Source organism: Silurus meridionalis, chromosome 11, assembly GCF_014805685.1.
Source record: "Silurus meridionalis isolate SWU-2019-XX chromosome 11, ASM1480568v1, whole genome shotgun sequence".
In the NCBI taxonomy this organism is placed as follows: domain Eukaryota; kingdom Metazoa; phylum Chordata; class Actinopteri; order Siluriformes; family Siluridae; genus Silurus; species Silurus meridionalis.
Window position 1 is genome coordinate 17,433,189 of NC_060894.1, and position 21,183 is coordinate 17,454,371.

General features: G+C 38.4%; 1 protein-coding gene across 34 annotated transcripts in view; it reads right to left on the reverse strand.

The window, feature by feature from the left end:
* Window positions 1–21,183, reverse strand: part of dlg2 (discs, large homolog 2 (Drosophila)) — a 243,802-nt gene that overhangs the window by 72,222 nt on the left and 150,397 nt on the right. For 32 of the 34 annotated variants that reach the window (XR_006927309.1, XM_046861036.1, XM_046861026.1 and 29 more), the window contains 2 exons: window positions 12,327–12,380; window positions 1,780–1,830 (listed from right to left, as the gene is read on the reverse strand). Coding sequence is in view for 33 of the 34 variants with exons in the window: in XM_046861036.1 (XP_046716992.1) it covers window positions 1,780–1,830; window positions 12,327–12,380 (105 nt within the window). In the remaining variant the exon portion in view is untranslated. Of the gene's footprint in view, window positions 1–1,779; window positions 1,831–12,326; window positions 12,381–20,529; window positions 20,912–21,183 lie in introns of those variants that run through there. The other 2 variants (XM_046861028.1, XM_046861013.1) reach the window with 2 other exon arrangements.

Below are 21,183 nucleotides of genomic sequence, written 5' to 3' on the forward strand. Positions count from 1 at the left end.
CACTCTAACACACATACATCCTGCCCAGAGAGCACAGTCCACCATTTGACATGCAAACAGAAAGCCCCAATTAAGAGCTTCCTACCAATTGCGGTCTGTGCCAACGAGTGTACTGCTCCAATATCAATTAGCCCTAATGTAGTCTGTAGGCCAGGAAAAAAGAACTTCTGTACAAAGCAATTTACGTTCAATTAGAAATTAACAAAAAGTTTATTCTGCATCTTTGTGTAGCTAAAAGTGTCACAAAACTGTCACATTTAAAACAATACATAAAATACGGTATTTAGCATGGTTCCCTTTATTAAATAAAATAATTGTATTTAAAACATGCCTATAATGGAGGTCTAATCGTAGCTGCAGGAGCATATGAACAAATGCTTATTTAAAATACACTCACTACATGTCCAAATATAGTGAAGACCCAGGGAAGACCCAGGTATGTGTGTGTCGGACAACACACACATACCTGGTTCTTCCCCAAACTGCTGGCACAAAGAAGCACACAGTATCGAATTAATTTATATGCAGGAGCTTCACTGGAATTTAAAGGCCCATACGTCTTCCAGCATCACACTGTCCCTGTCTCAAAATGAGGTCTTGGCTTTGCCAAGGCTGCATTAGAAAAAAAAAAATGGCCTACACAGAACCTTGACCTCAACCCCACTGAACATTGTGGGCCTTCATCAGCACCTGATCTCACTAATGCTCTTGCGGCTGAATGGGCAGCTCAAGACATTTCAAAATCTAGAAGAAAGCTATTCTATATAAGTGGGGATTATTATAGGCAAAGAATCTGGTATGGGATGTTGAAAAAAACATTAGTGATATGGACATGTGTCCACGTTTTTGGCAATATAGAGTAAATACTATTCTGACCATGTGCATTACCACATCTGCACTTTCATCATGGACAGAAGGTTAGAACAAAGTGCAAATCTGCAACAGAAACTTATGACATGACATACGTTTGACATACAGCGTCATTCAAGGTATTTTGAGCTGTGCTTCAAGAGTGGAAGAACTTCACTGGAAGACTATGAAAGATCAGAAAGACTTTCAACAAGGAAAATGTCTAATCTATTCGGCAACTTGTGGATGATGATTGTCGGAAAACAATCCACATTATCTCACTTCTGCACCAACCTACTTAACCTGCACACTTCGTCCTCTTCCCGAAGATGAAGGTCTAGCTCAAAGGATGCCGTTTTGAGACCATTGTGGAGATCCAGCAAAAATTGCAGAAGGTGCAAGTCTGAGCAACAGTCCTTAAAAATGTAATTGGCTGGCTTTACATGTCTCAAACATGTACAGTACAGGTTGAACTTCTTCAGGGGAAAGAATATGCAGTTCATGGTCCAGATACACAGATACCACAAGAATAACTACAACAGCTTTTTGCTGAGTGTAATAGTTTGGGATTTTGTGTCTATTTTTTTAAACATTTATTGACACAGTTCAAAAACTGTCTTAAGTAAGCATGTGTTCTGTTCATGTATTGGCCGCTGAGAAATGAGTTGAAATTAATGTCTGCGGTAATCCTACATACACTATAGATGCAGCAAATAGAGATTAAGTTACACCAAGCTGGAATGTTCCTTTAAAGTCCTTTCATTTGAAAAAGATGAATGCGGTAAAAGCCAGACAATCATCAAACAACTGGATTCTCGTTAGAACTGATACATCTGGAGCGGACAGCTTTGATTCCTTCTGTGTATAAATATGTGTGCAGACCCACAATTGTGTAACCGGATCAGTTAATGGGCCACCGCTCTGACTTACCCGCTCTAGCGTTATTTCCTCAAATTCGTATTCAATTTCTGTCCCATTGACCTGGAAAAGGAAAAAATACAAATAATTACACATTTGCAATGCAAAGGAAATTAAATATTAATAATCTGAAGCAAGCAAGCCTAAAAAATGAGATGAGCGATGAGCATTGCAGATGACTTCACAACAAAAATCGAAATACGACATTATGCTGCATCTGGAAAGGTTTTATTTTTTATTTTTTGGTAATACAACCAGAATTTATAATTTTTCATTTTCTTCTATGCAGCCAGCTACTGCTTTAATCTAAACTTTAATATGCAAATCTTTATCTATTTACTTGCACACAGGCTCCTATTAATTAATGCCCAGAGCGTCTGTTGGACACATCAGCCTCTTATAAGTAGGTGCACACATTACAGTTTTTCTCAGTTGCTTTGAAGCATTTCTCAAGTCATAAATGAACTTTTTAAGACTACTTGTTTAACCATCTTGCAGTTACTTGTGCACATCATAAAAGCATTTCTCGTTGCTTTGATCAAATTGTGAACGATTTGGTACATTAATTTAATTGTTCAATTGTCTGCTGTTTCATACATTATCAAATGTTTGTCATGTTGGTCAAAATATATTATACTGGTTTTTTGAGAAATTAACTAAGGCTTTTTAAAAAAGTACAGGCTTTTGAAAGAATTCCATTGTAATGTGATATTTGTTCTAATTGTTTTGAGATATGCACTTTCTGGTTTGCAAATATTTAGGAGGATTTGAGAAATGCTCCAAAGCAACTGGGAAAAACTGTAAAGTCTGCACGACTTTTATCATCTCTGTACTGCTTGCAATTCTTTACTTTTATCACTTGAAATCCGTTGTGTGGATGTGATTGCAGAAGAGGTATTACACAAGAAGTATTACACACTTCACCTGGAGAAATCCCAGTAAAATGTGTCTGTTCCCCAACTCATAAAATGAATAACCAAAGCTATCAGGTGACACTGTCATGCATAAATCTTAGCACCTCATGCCTGTTGGTTGTTTTTCAAATATTTTGCATAGAAACAAGAAATAAAATGTGTAGTTTGGTGGAGAAGACCAATTTTTCCACTCTACTTTGCCAATACAGTCATTTGTTTTTAGTTTTGCTGTTTTCTAACAGTTTTTTTTTTATATCTTTTTATGACAAATATGACAGATAATTTCTTATAGAAGATTCATTGTTCAAAAATCTTTTTTTTTTTTGTTCTCCCACTCCCTGAACTGGATTCAGAGATCTGCAGATTTTCTCCTATTATTCCAATGGTCATTTCACAGAATTTCACATTAACTGATACTTCTGATACTATCAATCCATCTGAGACAGGTTGCAGGCTGAAATAAAATAAATAAATGAAACGAGCTGAAATGTTCTTGCCATGAGGGCACTGAGATGTTGCAAAAGTTTTGCAAACATTAATTCCAACAGAAAAATCAGGGCTAGAAATCCAGTAGTGTGAATTCAGCAAGAAATATAATTATTTTGAGGCAACATTGTTAATTTGAAGTTTTAAAATAATCAACATGGAATGTAGGGCCATCCGACATATATTGTTTTCGATAACTTAAATAAGAAAAACTTCACTTTACACCAACAACAAGCAACTTTATCTTTCTTCCTTTCCCAGACATGCTTATGTGTTCACACAAAAAATGTGTGTGCTTCAACACACCACAGGAATCCACCAAATTTAAATTACATTTTTGGCTGAAGTGCACCAAGAAAAAAAAACAGAACAGTCTCTGGTAATTAAATTAAATTAGCAACGTAGATACATTCTGTATTCATGAAAACCACTGTGCTTTTTTTCCTTTTTTTTCATGGAAAGTTTAATGATACTTAGTCTGGTACAATCTTAGCAAAAATGCATGCTTTTGGGAAACTGATTAATTTGAACAGGGTGGAGAAAAATACTTTAAATCACATTGCAATAAGCATAAGGAATAAGGAATCTAAGCTAATGAGAGAGAAAGTACAGGAAGAAAGAAGAGGAAATTAGAAGAAAGAGTGAGAGAACAAAGGAGAAGAAGCATTAATATCGATAATTGACATGCAAAAATTACATATCGCAATGCAGCTAGTACGTAATGCACAGAATACAAGAGCATGGTAAGAACGTTTCATTAATGTAAACAGCAAACAAGTCCAAACTGAAATCCGAAAAGAAGAACATAATCTAGGTGTGGGTCAGGTGATCGCAAGTAACTGTAAACTAGACAGGGGTATTTGGGGTATCAGTGGTACCCTTCACAAAGAGACAGGAGTATTTGAGGTATTATGGGTACCCTTTGCAAAAAGACAGGGGTATTTGGAATCTCAAGGTTACACTTTGCAGAGACAGGGGTATTTAAGGTATCAGGGGTACCCTTTACAAAAGACAGAGGTATTTGGGGTATCAAAGGTACCCTTTACAAAAAGAGGGGAATTTGGGGGCACCAGTGGTTCCCTTCTGCGAAGAGACAGGAGTGTCAAACACACAGGGGCATTTAAAACACATACGAACAAACAGCCAAGGACATATGAGGGAAATGACAAATTAGAAGACAGAGGTGGAGACATAACAAGAATCACAACACAAGCACATGGCAACAGTAACAGGAATGTAAAAAATCAGTTATAGTGCTGCAAGCCCTATGCAGGTATGCAGAATGATACACTCAGTGTGAGGAAGATAATCTCTGATCTAATCTCAGCAGCTTCAAACTTCAATAAACTAAGCAAAGAATAAAATGATTTAGGGTTATTTTCTTATAGCAGCAATTTGCCAACAATTGTATTATAAGTTTATTTTAAGAACAGCATATTGCACTTTTTTCGTAGTTCTATTTGTGGAAGATATGTGAAACAAACAGCCTTTCCCTTACCAACCCCTCTTCAGGTATATTATATAAGTGTATATATATATATATATATATATATATATATATATACTGTATATATATATACTGTATATATATATATATATATATATATATATATATATATATATATATATATATATATATATATATATATACAGTACAGACCAAACTTTGGACACACCTTCTCATTCAAAGAGTTTTCTTTATTTTCATGACTATGAAAATTGTAGATTCACACTGAAGGCATCAAAACTATGAATTAACACATGTGGAATTATATATGGAATTATATACATAACAAAAAAGTGTGAAACAACTGAAAAATGTCATATTCTAGGTTCTTCAAAGTAGCCACCTTTTGCTTTGATTACTGCTTTGCACACTCTTGGCATTCTCTTGATGATCTTCAAGAGGTAGTCACCTGAAATGGTCTTCCAACAGTCTTGAAGGAGTTCCACCGAGAGATGCTTGGCACTTGTTGGCCCTTTTGCCTTCACTCTGCGGTCCAGCTCACCCCTAAACCATCTCGATTGGGTTCAGGTCTGGTGACTGTGGAGGCCAGGTCATCTGGCGCAGCACCCCATCACTCTCCTTCTTGGTCAAATAGCCCTTGATGCCTTCAGTGTGACTCTACAATTTTCATAGTCATGAAAATAAAGAAAACTCTTTGAATGAAAAGGTGTGTCCAAACTTTTGGTCTGTACTGTATATATAGAAGGTGAAATGGTACATGTATTTGTACCAAATTTCTTGAAAACCTATACAACAATGCCAGGGGTATACAAAAAAACAAAACTAGAGTTAGTGCAGTATCACCATGACTACTCACTCCGTACTGAAAATAAGATTTATTTTGCGCATTCATGAAAAAGCTAAAGAATCTCTTCTTGTTAGCGTTTTATATCCAGCTTTAAGAATTTCTCTTAAAAGGAGAAAATCCTGACAGTTCCACATATCAAGGGAGTGAATGAATTAAGGATGGAAGGGATGGAAGTTTCATCACTTTGTGTTTAATATTTAATTACAATGTTTTAGTATGCATTGATATATATCTATGATTTGTATTGCAGCTGGCACTCTGGCCATATCTTCTGTTATAGAAAATCTAATTTATAGAGATGTGAATTCAACATCACTGTGGTGTAAGCAATATTAAACCGTGGCCTATCATAGATCTTAAATTTACCATCAGCTGTGTAAAGTCCCTCAAAATTAAAAACACATTCTGTCAGGCAGTTGGCATTAAATCTTGTTTTCCAAATGTGATTAAGTTTATGATTATATGAAGATACATTAAGTTGAGGTTTCAAATACATTGACACTGTTGATGTGTTTAGATTTGCATTATTACTTTACATTCTCTAACTAAGCTGTGCATTTCACACCTAGGCCTTCATCCTATAGCCACGGCTATAATCAATAATATAGAGAAATACAGTTTAACCGAGTGCTGTATAACAGACAGGTATCTCATGCAGCAAGAATTAATGCCATTACTAAAGCAAGAAACCCGGGTCCCTTGTGGTCTAGTGGTTAGGATGCGGCGCTCTCACCGCTGCGGCCTGGGTTCAATCCCCGGTCAGGGAACCAACCCCAGCCACTCTTAGTGCCCGTCCCAAGCCCGGATAAAAGGCGGAGGGTTGCGTTAGGAAGGGCATCCAGCGTAAAAACGTGTCAAATCAAACATGCGGATGATCCGCTGTGGCGACCCCTGATGGGAGAAGCCGAAAGAAAGTTTACTAAAGCAAGAAACCCATAGAACACAATTCAACAAGTCTCTTTTCACTGCAGCACAGATGCGCTTCCCAAATACATAATCTCTAGCAGAAGCATCAATATTTACCTCATATAACGACACCAGATTTTAAATGCATTTTTGTGCATTTTTTTTTTCAGTGCATTACCAGGGATTTTCCTGGGGATTTTAAATAAAGACAAACTGTGTGTTTTGTGTATTTATTCTTTTGCATTTTCTTTCAGCTGAACAACTTTTTTAAACTGTTTTGGCCAACCTTTTTTAACAATGTCAGATTTTTCTTGAAAAGTCTGGCTTCCTCTGTTATTAAATTCACACAAATATTTATGAGCTTGTGCAGTTTGCTACAGATGCAGTTTAAAAGCTCTGACTAGTGCGTTCTCTGGCCAAATCAAAACAAATCAACTCAAGTTTTATTTATATATATATATATATATATATATATATATATATATATATATATATATATATATATATATATATAGTCTAAAGTCCCTCAAATAATACAGATTCTGCCAGGCCTTCTTCACCAGGGTGGTGATGTGACAGGACCAAGACAGGTTCTGAGGGATGTGATCACCTACAGAAGGTGCTGGAAACTGTCCATTCTCTCAACTAGGGCCCCGTAGATCTTTGGTATGACTGCTCCTGCTTTGTGCTGAAGTCCACTATTAACTCCTTAGTCTTGCTGAAATTAAGAAAAAGATTGTTTTCCTGGCACCATCTCTCCAAGTTTTTAATCTCCTGTGGGTAGGCCGTTTTGGCGTTGTTGGGGATCAGGTCCCTTACAACAGTGTCATCGTCAAACTTGATGATAGTGGTGGAATTGGATCCAATCAAAACATGAGAAATTGCTGACAATATTGTCCACCTGCTAGATGGCCCAGTGTCGCTAACACAAAATTTGATTAGTTAAGGCAACAGCTTCAAGCAGTATGTATTTTTTGCTGCAGGTGCCTGCAGTACTGATTCCGAAGACCTGTAGGCAGATTTTGACTCTGGCAACACAGCTAAAATCTGATTGGATGAAAACTCTCACCTAAACAGACACTACAGTAGTGAGAGATTTTCTATGTAATGAGTAGAACAGACTATTGGTTATAATTTAATTTGGTGTTTAGGTGTTTAGACCAGCAGAGAAGGCCTTGCTGGACCTCATTGTCCACCAGTGATCTATAACCCTGACGTCCTTTTCTGTGTGTTGTTGTCAGCACACCAAGCTGTTGTCTTGTTCATATCCCTACATCGCTCTGGGACCATCTCATCAGAACAGATGAGAAGGAAAATGAAGAGCTCTCGAAAGCCTCCTGCTGGCTGTGAGGAAACACTCTGTTACTCCGTCAGCACACAAAGCTCAACAGGCACCGTCATTATCAGTGACAGAAAAGTAATTGATTGATGAATCCCAAAGTCTGTTTGGATTTTGGAACAGTTCTCGTTATTGCACCAACAACACCAGCGCTGATAATCGAAAAAATGACACGTGTACAAAGTCATTTCATTACGCAGACAACAGATGGCGAGTCAGGAACACAGAGTTGCATTCCTTATTGTCAGGTAAACACACTCCTTCTATCTGAGCCTCTCTACACTCGAGCAGTATTACTGCAGCTGGAAAACTAAAGCCTGGCTCACATCAGCAATGCTAAGTGGTGCTCTTGCCAGGCATGTCCTTGGGGAGAAGTGTTTGTGTGCTGTGGCTCAACTTCAGCTGTAGAGAGAAGAAGTGAGCCAACCAGACTGCAGGCTTACATAGGCTCATAATGAAGTGGTGAGTCACAGTGAATGTAGTGAATGTGCTACTTACAACCCCCCAAGACATTGTGAAATCATGAGCATTATAATAAACACACTTGCTTGGTGCCGTTTCATAATATATTGGTTACAGTCAGAAGAAGTATAAGTTAGTCCCTCTATGATCCATAAGTATATTGTATGTGTGTCGGTGGATATGCATTGAATTAACTATTGGACATATTCAAACAGCTACATAACAGCCAACATAATACAAAAATGTTTTATTGAAAGCATCATAACAGAACTGGGGGTACATCTCAATCACTTCTGCAGATCAGTAGTCAGGGCACTGATCTATGAGTAATTTTAAGGTCTATTTCAATCGCAAAATTCTTCCAGTGTGCTCACAAAAGAATCACACAAAGAACAGTGCACATCAATGCTTACTTTATTCCCTTATTAAAAATAAGTCAGTTTTGAAATGATTACTTATGCTGTAGATTTGTTCTTTACTTTATATGATGCTCAATGTTCAGTTGTTTGAGTCAAAATTACACACTTTAAATCAAGTTTAATGCATTAAAAAACCATATAGTTTATGCCATGCATTTATGCCATGCAATCAGAAATGCCAGTGGTGATGTTTTACAGTGTGAGTATGAGTCATCAGTGTTGCAACATATAGTAAGCCAGGGTCCTTACCAGTGCACCAACAGTATATCTTGTACATGACATGCTGTTTAACATTCTAGGGAGCTATGGAGCTGATTGAGACACACTGTAATGCATTGCCTCATGGCATATTGAGCCTGCTGCCATTGCAGTGCCAGAGGAAAGAGAGGTCAAACATCAGCAGAGTCTGTCCTAGAGCTCAGACAACAACCATCTCGCAAGACCAGACTCTGCTCCATTCATTTAAAACAGAACTTAGTTGCATCTTCTTGTTAAAAGTTTTTACATGTTTTACACATGGGGCAAAATAAATCTCTACTGTCTAGTAACTAAAAACGTCTGGTCACACCCACTTTTAGATTGACAGATAAAGTCACAGACAATGAAAGTATGCATCCACACTGAATGTCATACATCAAGTACTGTATATATTCTTTTTCATAAGTGTCACTACATCATTCTTTGCAGTTTGCACCTTGTTTCGTTGAAACTGCTCACAGTTCTGTTCATTATTATAATATCAGAATGCACACATCATCATATTTAAATGTTCTTCTTCATCATCACCAGCATTGTCGTCATCAACATCATCTTCAGTCCTCCCTGTGCCAGCCTCTTAGTCACTTTTGTGCTCAGCAAAAGAAAAGTGAACGTTAGCCAGTTCTCTGGCAGAGTGATTTACACTGTATAGAGCTGCTCTTAATGCTGAAGTTGCTGCTAAAAATCTGTACACTTTCATTCACATGCCCCAATTCTATTCCAAAACACAAGCTGCAGTGGCTATATTGTAGGTAGAAATCTAATAGCCAAAGGTAAGCTAAATGTAAACAATATTAACAGAGAATTTAATGGAAAATTATTAATATTAGAATGGAAAACAGAAATTTTCTGACACTATGCTGGACCACTTATCACACCATCCACACAAGAGTATGCTTAAAATCTCAGCCTTCAGCTAAATAGCTATATAGGATAAATAGTTCATGTTTAGCTTTGACTAAAAACTTTAAACTATCTAACATCTCCAATGATAACAATAAAGCTAACCAAAGGGTTGAAAACAATTGTATGTCGGAATAAACATTGCAAGTTTATGATTATTGTAGCTTCATTCATCTTCAATAGCCGTTTATCTCAATCATGTTGTGGAGAACTTAGAGCCTAGTCCAGGAGTCTTGTGCATGAGGTAGGATGACATCCCGGTTGGTGGACCAGACCATCACAGAGCACCATGTAATGACATTCATCTACTCTTTAATGCCTAATCCTAGCTAGTCCACCTACTGCATTGGTAGTTGGGAGGAGACCAGAGAACCCAGAAAATAAATCTTATAAGGAAAAAAGCAGAAAAAAATGCAGAAATCCACACAAAGTGATTCAAACCAGAATCTGTGAACCAGCAATGCTATCTGCTGTGGCACCATGCTACTTTATTTAAAACAGTAATACCTTGGTACAGTAATTCTTTCCAGAACTCGTGACGAGTACCAAACTAGTATTTTTTATGTGGAATAAAAAAAGAAATAAATAAAGAAAATGCCTGAAAGATCCTCGAAATCAGTTTCACCATTGTCCAGGTGGACCTTCTCAGAATTCTTTTACACATAGCTATGATTGGAGTTGCATTCATTCCTCCCTCATACTTGGCTTTGATCTCTTCCACTGTGGCTCTCCTTATTGCCTTTTAGCCTTGTTGCTATCCTTTCCAAACTTCTTGGTAGCATTTTTAACCACTTTAGGACTGATGATTTATGTTTAAAATGCACAGAAAGCACAATAGAGAAACGCTTTGGAGGGCCCTCTATGACACTGTTTGCAAAAATGAGACTCTTTATGCATCTGTTTTACTGACTAAAGCGGTCACGAGTTTCACCATGAGAGTAGGTGTCAAGGTCTGAGCATGAGACGAGTGGTGAAAATCTTTTCAGTTGTCATAACGTGATGAGTATCAAATAATACGAGTTCCACAGCCAACGAGTCTCTGGTATTACTGTACATTATTGTATGTAATATTAGGGCTGTCAAATGATTAAAATAACTAACTCGTGAATAATCATAACTTGATTGCACATTTTTATCTGTTTCAAATGTACCTTAAATTAATACTTTTCAGGTTTTTAATACTCTAATCAACATTGGCATGGACAAATATAGATTCTTTATGCAAATGTATTTTTATTATTAGTGTAACCATACTCAACATGGAGCATGAAGACAAAAATGTTCTTGTAAATGTTATATAGTAATTATAGAGTTTTAAATTATGTAAATCATCAGGACACCGAACGGAACTTTTGCTATGTTTCCACACAAATGGGTTTCGGTGTTTATTATAATTTTTTTTAATTATTAAAGACAGGACGTGTTCCGTTGTAGGTTTTAATTTTAAAGGTTTACATTTTTTATATTTATTTATATTTTTAGTAAAAAATGTTCCAACAGAAATGTGTGCTGCATTAATCGTGCGTTAATAAAATTAGTCTTTTCTGCTTAATGCTGATTTATAATAAAAAATTTCTGCTCCAAACTGATGGCTTTCCTCTTCTTCTTTTTTCACTACAAGCTGGAGACATACTTGAGCACATTTAAGACATGTTTAACAAAAATTGCTGTTTGAAACCGTTTGAAACCGAAAAAAATACACACTAACACTGAGACTTTACTCCATCGACCGCTAGCGAGAGTGGGTCATCTCACTATCTGTATACAGTATATATATATATATATATATATATATATATATATATATATATATATATATATATATAAACACCGATAGCTAGGTTTACGTACTGAACTTTGTTACAAAAACCGACTTTACTCCATCGACCGCTAGCGAGAGTGGGTCATCTCACTATCTGTATACAGTATATATATATATATATATATATATATATATATATATATATATATATATATATATATATATATATATTAAACACCGATAGCTAGGTTTACGTACTGAACTTTGTTACAAAAACCGAAAAAACTTACTGAAAAATGTGCTAAAAGACAAAAATATGAATACATTCATTAATAAATATAATTATATAATTCATGAATTATAAATAAAAGATTCGCCTCTAGGGGCCGCTCTCATAATTACAGTGGACCGGAAGCTGGAAAAACTATCTGTATTAATTTTTGCCGATAGGTGATAGTTTCAGCAATCAACTATCGGTGCCTCGACCTCTATTAATAATTTAAAAAAATGTTTCTGGGAATAATCATGGGTGAGGTTTGGGGACCCCTGCTGTATAGACTTTGATTGTCCCATCTTTTTGAATGAATGAAAGAATGAATGAATGAAAAACTCTCGCACATGTCCATGTCCTGTGCTGATACACACTTCTAGATTAGTCTCCACATTTACGACCCTAAAGAATTTAACTGTCTGCCTCCTTTTTGTATCGGTATTTGTTTGCTCGCATTTAGTATTAAAAGGAATACCAATAAAACACATGAAAAAAGGAAACATTTGAAAAACTGTGAAACTCACATAAGGTACTGACTCCAGAGTGTCTGTGTTGACTATAATTGGTGCTGGGCTTGCCTGTAAGAGAGAAAGAGACATCAAGGTAGGTTAGCCATATAAGACGTGTCCTAGTTTCCATTACCTTGCGCTGTAATGCTTCTGTATGGAAATGAGATAGTCATATCAGATCGATTAGCAACAGCTCCAATACACAAACACACAAACACAGAAAACACTAGGGGCCAAAACACACACAGTCGCAGGTGAAGAGAATGATGACACTACAGAGCATACAGGTACAGTATATTTTGAGACTGAAAAACAGAACTAAAAGCATGACAAAGCAAAAACAAAAGAAAATTTCAGTTGAGACGTTATTTAGTCTAGTTGAAATGTTTGCATTGGTTGTTTTTTTTTTGTTGTTTTTTTTGTTTTTTTTTACAAGCACAAAGATCCCTGTGTTATTGCTGGTAGATATTGATGTTTGGTGCATGGCTGCACAGATGCTGGTGACAATTAAACTACACACACACACACACACACACACACACACACACACACACACACACACACATATAGTAGGCACACAAATGAAAATGTAATCTCTCTACTACACCTTGAAATAGGTTACAGAATATTCCATGGTTTTGGAAAGTAATATTTATTTACAGAAGATTTCCATTTTTACCTAAATAGAAAACTACAGATTAATAAATCCGAAGCATTTGTTTATGGACGGATATAAAATAAAAATTTACATTTTACATTTACATTTATGACATTTGCCAGACACTCAGATTCAGAGCGACTTACAGTTATCTCATCCATACATCTGAGCAGCTATGGGGTTCAGGGCCTGGCTCAGGGGCCCAGGAAGGGCAGATTGATGTGGCTGGGATTTGAACTCGACCTTCGAATATATTTGTTTTCATGATCTTAAGATACAACCTTTATCACTTGATACTCTATTGCTCAGATTTTGGAAAGTGCTTTGGCATGACAGCTTTGGTATGATATTCTTTATAACTTCATTATAGGACTTTTTTTTTTGATAATTAAATACACATAGGATTATAACCCAGCCATTATGGTTGTACAAGCCAGTGCACATTTAGTGCCGGTCCCAGGCCCTGATAAATGGGGAGGGTTGCATTAGGAAGGGATTCCAGTGTAAAACATGTGCCAGATCAAATATGCAGTTCACCAATCAGAATTTCATACCGGATTGGTCGAGGCCCAGGTTACCAACAACCGCCACAGGTATTGTTAGCCAACAGGGTACCGGTGGAAATTGGGCTACTGTTGGCCGAAGAAGGAAAAGGGGAGTAGGACAACGTCTACATGACAGCTGGAAAAGGTAAATTGTAGAAAAGTGGAGGTTTTCGGTTGGTACTTTAAATGTTGGTACTATGACTGGTAAAGGAAGAGAGATAGCTGATATGATGGAGAGGAGAAAGGTAGATATGTTGTGTGTTCAGGAGACCAACTGGAAAGGAAGTAAGGCCAGGAACATTGGAGGTGGGTTTAAACTGATCTATCATGGTGTGGATGGAAAGAGAAATGGTGTAGAGGTGATTCTGAAGGAATAGTACAGTAAGAGTGTAGTGGAGGTGAAGAGAGTTTCTGATAGGGTGATGAACGTGGAGCTGGAAGTTAAAGGTGTGATGATAAATGTCATCAGTGCTCATGCTCCACAATTGGGTTGGAGAAAAAGGAAAAATTCTGGAGTGAGTTAGATGAAGTGGTGGATAGTGTTCGTAGGAAAGAAAGATTGTTGATTGGGGCAGATTTCAATGGTCATGTTGGTGAAGGGAACAGAGGTGATCTGGAAACAATGGGTGGTTATGGTCTTGAGGAGAGGAATGTGGAAGGGGAGATGGTGGTAGATTTAGCTAAAAAGATGGAAATGGCAGTGGTAAAAGCCTATTTTAAGAAGAAGGAGGAGCATTGGGTGACGTATAAGAGTGGAGGAAGGTGCACACAGGTGGACTGTATTCTATGCAGGAGATGCAAAGAAGATTGAAAGAGATTGAGGACTGTAAGGTGTTGGCAGGGGAATTTATAGCTAGACAGCATCGAGACAGCATGGTGGTCTGTAGGATGGCTATGAAGGTGAAAAATAAGAGGAAGAGAGTAAAGACTAAAAAATAATAAGATGGTGGAATCTGAAGGAGGAAGACTGTAGTGTAAAGTTTAGGGAAGAGGTCAGACAGGGGCTCGGTGGTGTTGAAGAGGTGCTGAATGATTGGGCAACTACTGCAGAAGTGATAAGAGAGACAGCTAGAAAGGTACTTGGTGTGACATCTGGAAATAGAAAGGAAACATAGATATGGTTGTAGAATGAGGAAGTGCAGGAAAGCAAAAGGAGAAAGAGGCTGCCAAAACAGAATTGGGATCAGCAGAGAGATGAGAAAAGTAGGCAGGAGTACAAGGAGATGCAGCAGCAGGTTAAGAGGGATGTTGCTAAAGCAAAGGAAAAGGCATATGAGGAGCTGTAGGAGAGGTTGGACACTAATAAAGGAGAAAAGGATTTGTAGAAATTGGCCAGGCAGAGGAACCGAGCTGGGAAAGATGTGTTACAAGTTAGAGCAATAAAGGATGCAGATGGAAATGTGTTGACTAGTGAGGGGAATGTGTTGAGAATATGGAGGGAGTATTTTGAGCAGCTGATGAATGAGAAAAATGAGAGAGAGAGAGAAGGTTGGATGATGTGAAGATAGTGAAGCAGGAAGTGGATATGATTAGTAAGGATGAAGTGAGAGCAGTTATTAAGAGGATGAAGAGTGGAAAGTCGGTTGGACCAGATGACATACCAGTAGAAGTGTGGAGATAATTAGGAGAGATGGCAGTGGAGTTTTTAACCAGATTGTTCAACAAAATCTTCATGCCGAGGAAGAGCACCACTGACACATTATTTGCTTTGAGAATGTTGATGGAGAAGTATAGAGAAAGAGTCTAGAAAGAGTCAGAAAGAGTTGCAGTGTGTGTTTGTGAATCTAGAGTGTGGAGAGAGGAGTTGTGGTATTGTATGAAACAGTCAGGTGTGGCAGAGAAGTATGTGACGTGCAGGACATGTACTGTCTGAGGATAGTGTGAGAGTGAAGTGTGCAGTAGGAACGGCAGACTGGTTCAGGGTGGAGATGGGACTGCATCAAGGATCGGCTCTGAGCCCTTTCCTGTTTGCAGTGGTGATGGACAGGTTAACAGAACTTAGACAGGTCTCCATGGTCTATGATGTTTGCGGATGATATTGTGATTTGTGGTGAAAGTAGTGAGCAGGTGAGAAGAGCCTGGAGCGGTGGAGGTACGTGATGGAGAGAAGGGGAATGAAAGTCAGTAGGAGTAAGATATAGTTCCTGGGTGTGAATGAGAGAGGACAGTGGAGTGGTGCGGTTGCAGAGAGAAGAGGTAGAGAAGGTGGATGAGTTTAAGTACCTGAAATCAACTGTGCAAAGTAATGTAGAGTGTGTTAAAGAAGTGAAAAAAGAGTGCAGGCAGGGTGGAGTGGGTGAAGAAGAGTGGCAGGAGTTGTGAGTAAAAGGGTATCAGATCTTCCATTCCAACGGATGTGAGCCATATCTTCATGGAGCTCACAAGTTCAAGTGAAGAGAAAAGTGAAGAGAAACCCTAAGGAAGTGAAGGGAAGTTCAATTAAAGGAAAAATGTAATGCTCTCACAGCCAAGGACATCTATAGGTGTCAGGTGTCCCAATACTGTTGTCCAAGTAGTGTATAAATAGTTGTAAAATATATAAATAATTTTTTTTTTTATTGAGAAAGTTGAAACGGATCTGATAAAAATCTGAATGCAGTTCCTGATTTAACAGAGAAAAACTACAAAAAAAAAAGGTTTTCCTTTAACACTGACTCACGTTTCCCTCATCAAGCCGTTTCAATTTCAACACAAAATTGTCCTGAAGCCAGCAATCCAGAGGCTTGATTACGTTACAAAACATTATGGTCTTCACACACACACACACACACACACACACACACACACACACACTCACACACACACACACACACACACACACACACACACATAGAACTTGGGGGGAACATTAGCATTCAGAAGTAGCAGTGCCACAAAGCCCATAAGGCCCAGGTGAGAGAGTGGCAGCACTGCTGAGAGAGCAATCGATGCCTGAGGCTGAGACTGCACAAGGCTCTGACTACATTAATGAAAGCCACAAGAGCTACAGCTTCAATCACAGACAAAGTAAAGGAGGGAGGGCAGAGGAGAGAAAGAAAGAGAGGGAAAGGAAAGGGAGAGCATGATACAGCAACACAGCAGGAAATTAATTAAGAGCTTCTGTTGCATCGATGTGGTCTGATGAAGACACATGCACCCACACACCTCTTCATTTAAAGAGTCTTATGCACACACAAGAAACCCCTTTCATCTCCCACTTCAAATTTTTTGTCCCTGATTGAAAGACTGCTGCATTTCAAACTTCACACAAGCAATGAAATATATAGCACCCATAATGATTTTTTTACTTTTTTTTTATTGTACATAACCATGTCATGAAGCCACACAAGGGTGCAGTAAACCTAGTGATAATTGCAGCAGTATCTCAACAAATAGCAATTTAGTTTGGTGAAAAAAGAAAGAAAAGAAACCTTCATAAAGCTGAGGCAAGCCAAAGCCATGTGTTATGCCTCCAAGGGACCACTAACAGAAACTTACACATTGACAAGCCTCTGCCAAACTTTAATACTACATCAAGACTAGAATTATCATCGTGCGAGCTAAAACGGATGGGTTTGGGAGAGTGTGTACGTGTGTGTGCAGAATGTACTGTAGATGCATGCATGTCAGCTGAAACTTAATGGAGATCCTGGGCTTACTGTATGTTCAACTGCTTTGAATGATTTGAAAGGTGCCTTGTTTTTGTCCCATGCACATATCCCAGTGATGTTAGAAAGCTGGGGTCAGAGTGCAGGGTCAGCAATGATACAGCATCCCTAAAGAACAGAGGTTTAAGGGCCTTGCTCAAGGGCCCCATGAGTGGCAGCTTGGCAGTACCAGGGCTTCAACGCCCAACCTTCTAAACAATAACCTCTTTAACCACTGAGCTACAGTTTCCCTAGGAAGTGAAAGAGAGCACCTACTGTAAATGAAACTTACTACAGACGCATGGAATCATATGTAACAGTATTCAACTCTCAAGATACTGCAAGAACTACTTAAGTAAGAGAAACTACAGTATGAAGTGCTTTATGGCTCGGATTGTCACATCAGTCGACTTCAAAGTGAAGCAAATCCTTGAAGAGGTGTAAATTATAACCATGCTATGTGGAACCAATTGTGGTAAGACTTCATGAATCACATGCAGGTCAGACTCTTTAGTAAAAATTGCCAGTTTTTGGATGTAATCAACACACTATCTTAGACAAAAGTGTTAAATCCAAACTCCATTACCTCCATGTGTGCTTTATTCTAAAATAAGCAGTAAGCTTATTACTCTTTAAGGCTGATTTATTAAGTGGTGTATTGCAAGCTTGGGAAAACTTCTTTTAGGGTTAGAGACAGTGTTAATATTTAATGATTAATAATAATAATAATAATAATAATAATAATAATAATAATAATAATAATAATAATAAAGACAAACCCTGTTTAGTTTTCAGGTCATTGATCGTTAATATGATTAATTGTAAGTCCCTGGTTTCGGATGATTATACAGTGTAGAGAAGGGGTGCAGACTATAGAGTGTGTGTGTATGTGTTTAAATACAGAGACACTAAACCACAGCAAGAGAAGAGTTTAAACATACTGCAAATAATTTCCCCAGAGATTACAAGAGCAAGCAAATCAGGACAGAACTCTCTTTCGAAGACCTGCTCTTCAGTATAAACTGGTTAGTTCAGCAAAGCTGTTCTGTGATGTTTTGCGTTTTCACAAAATATGCCAAAGCTCCCAAACGGAAACACAAGTTTTTTCCATTTTGTAAATGCTGAATGCTGTACCCACACACAAGCATGATGAGAAAGCCCTTTGGGGCAATGACTAATCATTTACAACATGATAACCTCTGTTTCTGTTTATGTGAAGATTTCTCACACACACACACAAAAAGATGGAGGATGAAGGTAATCGGTTAAACCTGTAAGTATTTGTAATATATTTTTAGCAAGTTTATCTTAGCTAATCTTGTTCAAAGCGAGGGAACCCAAGCCCATGCCTAGAGATCTACCACATTGCAGTGGTTAGTTACAACACACCTGGCAATATTCAGGGCCAGATTAAGTGGATTCTGTGCTTAAATGAGATTAGTGAGCAGGGTTGGGAAACACCAAAACAATCACAGTTGCATGTCAGCTGCAGATGAAGAGTATTGCATCTGATTAGGATTGTATATGTGTTTACGGCATTTTGCAGATGCTCTTATCCAGAGCGACTCTCTCATTTATACAACTTTGAGGGTTAAGATCTTTGCCCTTGAGGGTGGTCCTTAAGGCACTGAGTTACTGATCAAAAAGGTTGGAAAGCTGTCACTTATGGGGCCCTTTAACAAGGCCCTTAACCTTCTGTGCTCCAGGGGTGGTGAATCATTGCTGACCTTGCACTCTTACCCCAGCTTCCTAACATCGTTAGAATATGCAAAAAAAAGAATTTCACTGTCCTGTAAAATACATGTGACTAGTATAAAGCACCGTTCTACCGTCTTTCTGCCCAAAAGCCCAGCAGTGGCAGCTGGGTGGGTGCTGGGATCTGAACTCATGACCTCCCAATCAGAAATTTAAAACTTGGAATGGAACATGAAACAACCACTTTCACACCACATTTTTTAATTATTAGTACATGTATATTTTATATCACTGTAAGTAAGTAGCCATGTTGACAATCCTGTGACACAGTGTACTCTCAGTGGCATTGTGCCGAATCTTCTATCCGGTTATGATTAAAAGATTTCATCGTACCTGCTTCACTTACACTTACTTACTTGTTCACTTATTAAGGTTATTTGGATAATGATTATAAAATGAATTTTGGGTGACTCAGGCACAAACTGCAGCTGCGGCCCTTGTTCTAGGTTACTGCACTTAATAATTCAGGCCAGAGTGATTCTATACATAGAGCCACCAGCCTCAATAATACACAAGTACATGCCCCCATGTTACAACCCATCAGTAACACAATAGCATAGCAAGAAGCAGTTTGTGTACATAAAAGTGAGAACCTGGTTAACTCAATTAGAGCTTGGGCAGGATCTCTTGAGCTGTGCAATCATTTAAATATCACCTCCACGGCCACTCTTGATCAACACTGGCCCACAGACCACCATTCTGGATTCCCTGAAGAGCTCTATACATCGAACTGAGGCTTGATTTATCTTATTGTATTTCCATCCATACTGTACATCTTAGAAATTTCAGTTTTATGGGTTGCATATTATCATTAGTCATATCAGTTAGCTGGGTTTGTCTGAACGAAAAAAATATGAGTTTTTTTCAGCGAAACACTGAAAGAAAAATCATCATAAAAGCAAGGATGACGTAACTGACAGCCATGTGAAACGTGTGTGTTTGAAACAAGTGCGTCTACTGTAAGATGCTGAAGGATTGAGCACATCACAAAGCCTAGAGCACTCACACAAATAGTGCTGTCACTACTTCAACCAACACATACACACACACACACACACACACACACACACACACACACACACACACACACACACACACACACTCTATGGGATCTGTGATCACAGCCATGATTACATCCATCCCTGATCTGGTAATTCACATAATTCTTAAAGGAGCAGAGTGATATTTTTATAGTGTATCATGTCAGTGGGAGTAAAATCTTACCAGGCCTTTTCCACTAGTATACTATATACTATTTATTTTTAACTGTTACTGTGAAATAGTTTAATACACATCACATAGGCATGGTTCGAAGTGGACAATGTAATCTTATACAGATAGACAAAGGGATACACGTCTTTAGCTATTCATTTCACACAAGACTTTCGCAACAGACACTGTAAAAAGGCATCAAAATAATCATTACTACAGTGAACATGACACACCAATGCACATGATCTGTCTGCCTACAAGACTATCATTCAGTACACACTACTTAGCACTCAGACAACTCTGCCTACTTCCCCTCCTTTTCTTCCCTCACTCTCCTTCTTCTTATCCTTTCCTTTTTTTTTTTGTAACCCACATTCATCCTCCTCTCCTCTCAGTCCCAACCACTCTCATTTCTTCTTTACCTCGTATGCTTCACGCCAACCATGCTGAGCACAGATACACTCGGACCACAGGTCGCAACTGCCCCCCTTGGTACGCAGCATCATGTTTCTGCTCGGGCTCCTCCAAGAACCGTCGGAGCGTGACGCCGTGAGCCTGGCGCGCTGCCGTGGCATGGTGGGCACAGCCATGGCAGTAGATGCTGGGTATCCACATCCTAACGGAGCATCGCCCCCCCTGGTATGCATCTCCAGACAACAGCTCTGCTGCTCGGCCAGGTGGGCAGTCATTCTGTCCACACACTCTCTTCCCTCTCTCTCTCGTTTCTCTTCTCTCTCTCTTTCTCTTCCACTTTCTGGAGTCGTTTGTATTCAGGAAGCAGCAGCAGTTAAGGACGCACAGCTGCAGTGAGTGCCTCTCCTCTGAGCTGTGCTTGCTCTCTCTGTGCTGACTGAGAGTGCATGTGTGTGTGTGTGTGTGTGTGTGTGTGTGTGGGCCAGTGATCAGGAAAAAGAGAGAGAGAGACAAATTCTGTCAGAATTGCCTATCCTTTATTCTTATAAATCTGGATATTCATTGAACCTCATTCTGCAGTAACAACATGCTTAAATGGATATAAAACATGTTTAAGACTTAGAAATTTTAAATACATTATCATTGAAAAACAAAAAGGAGGG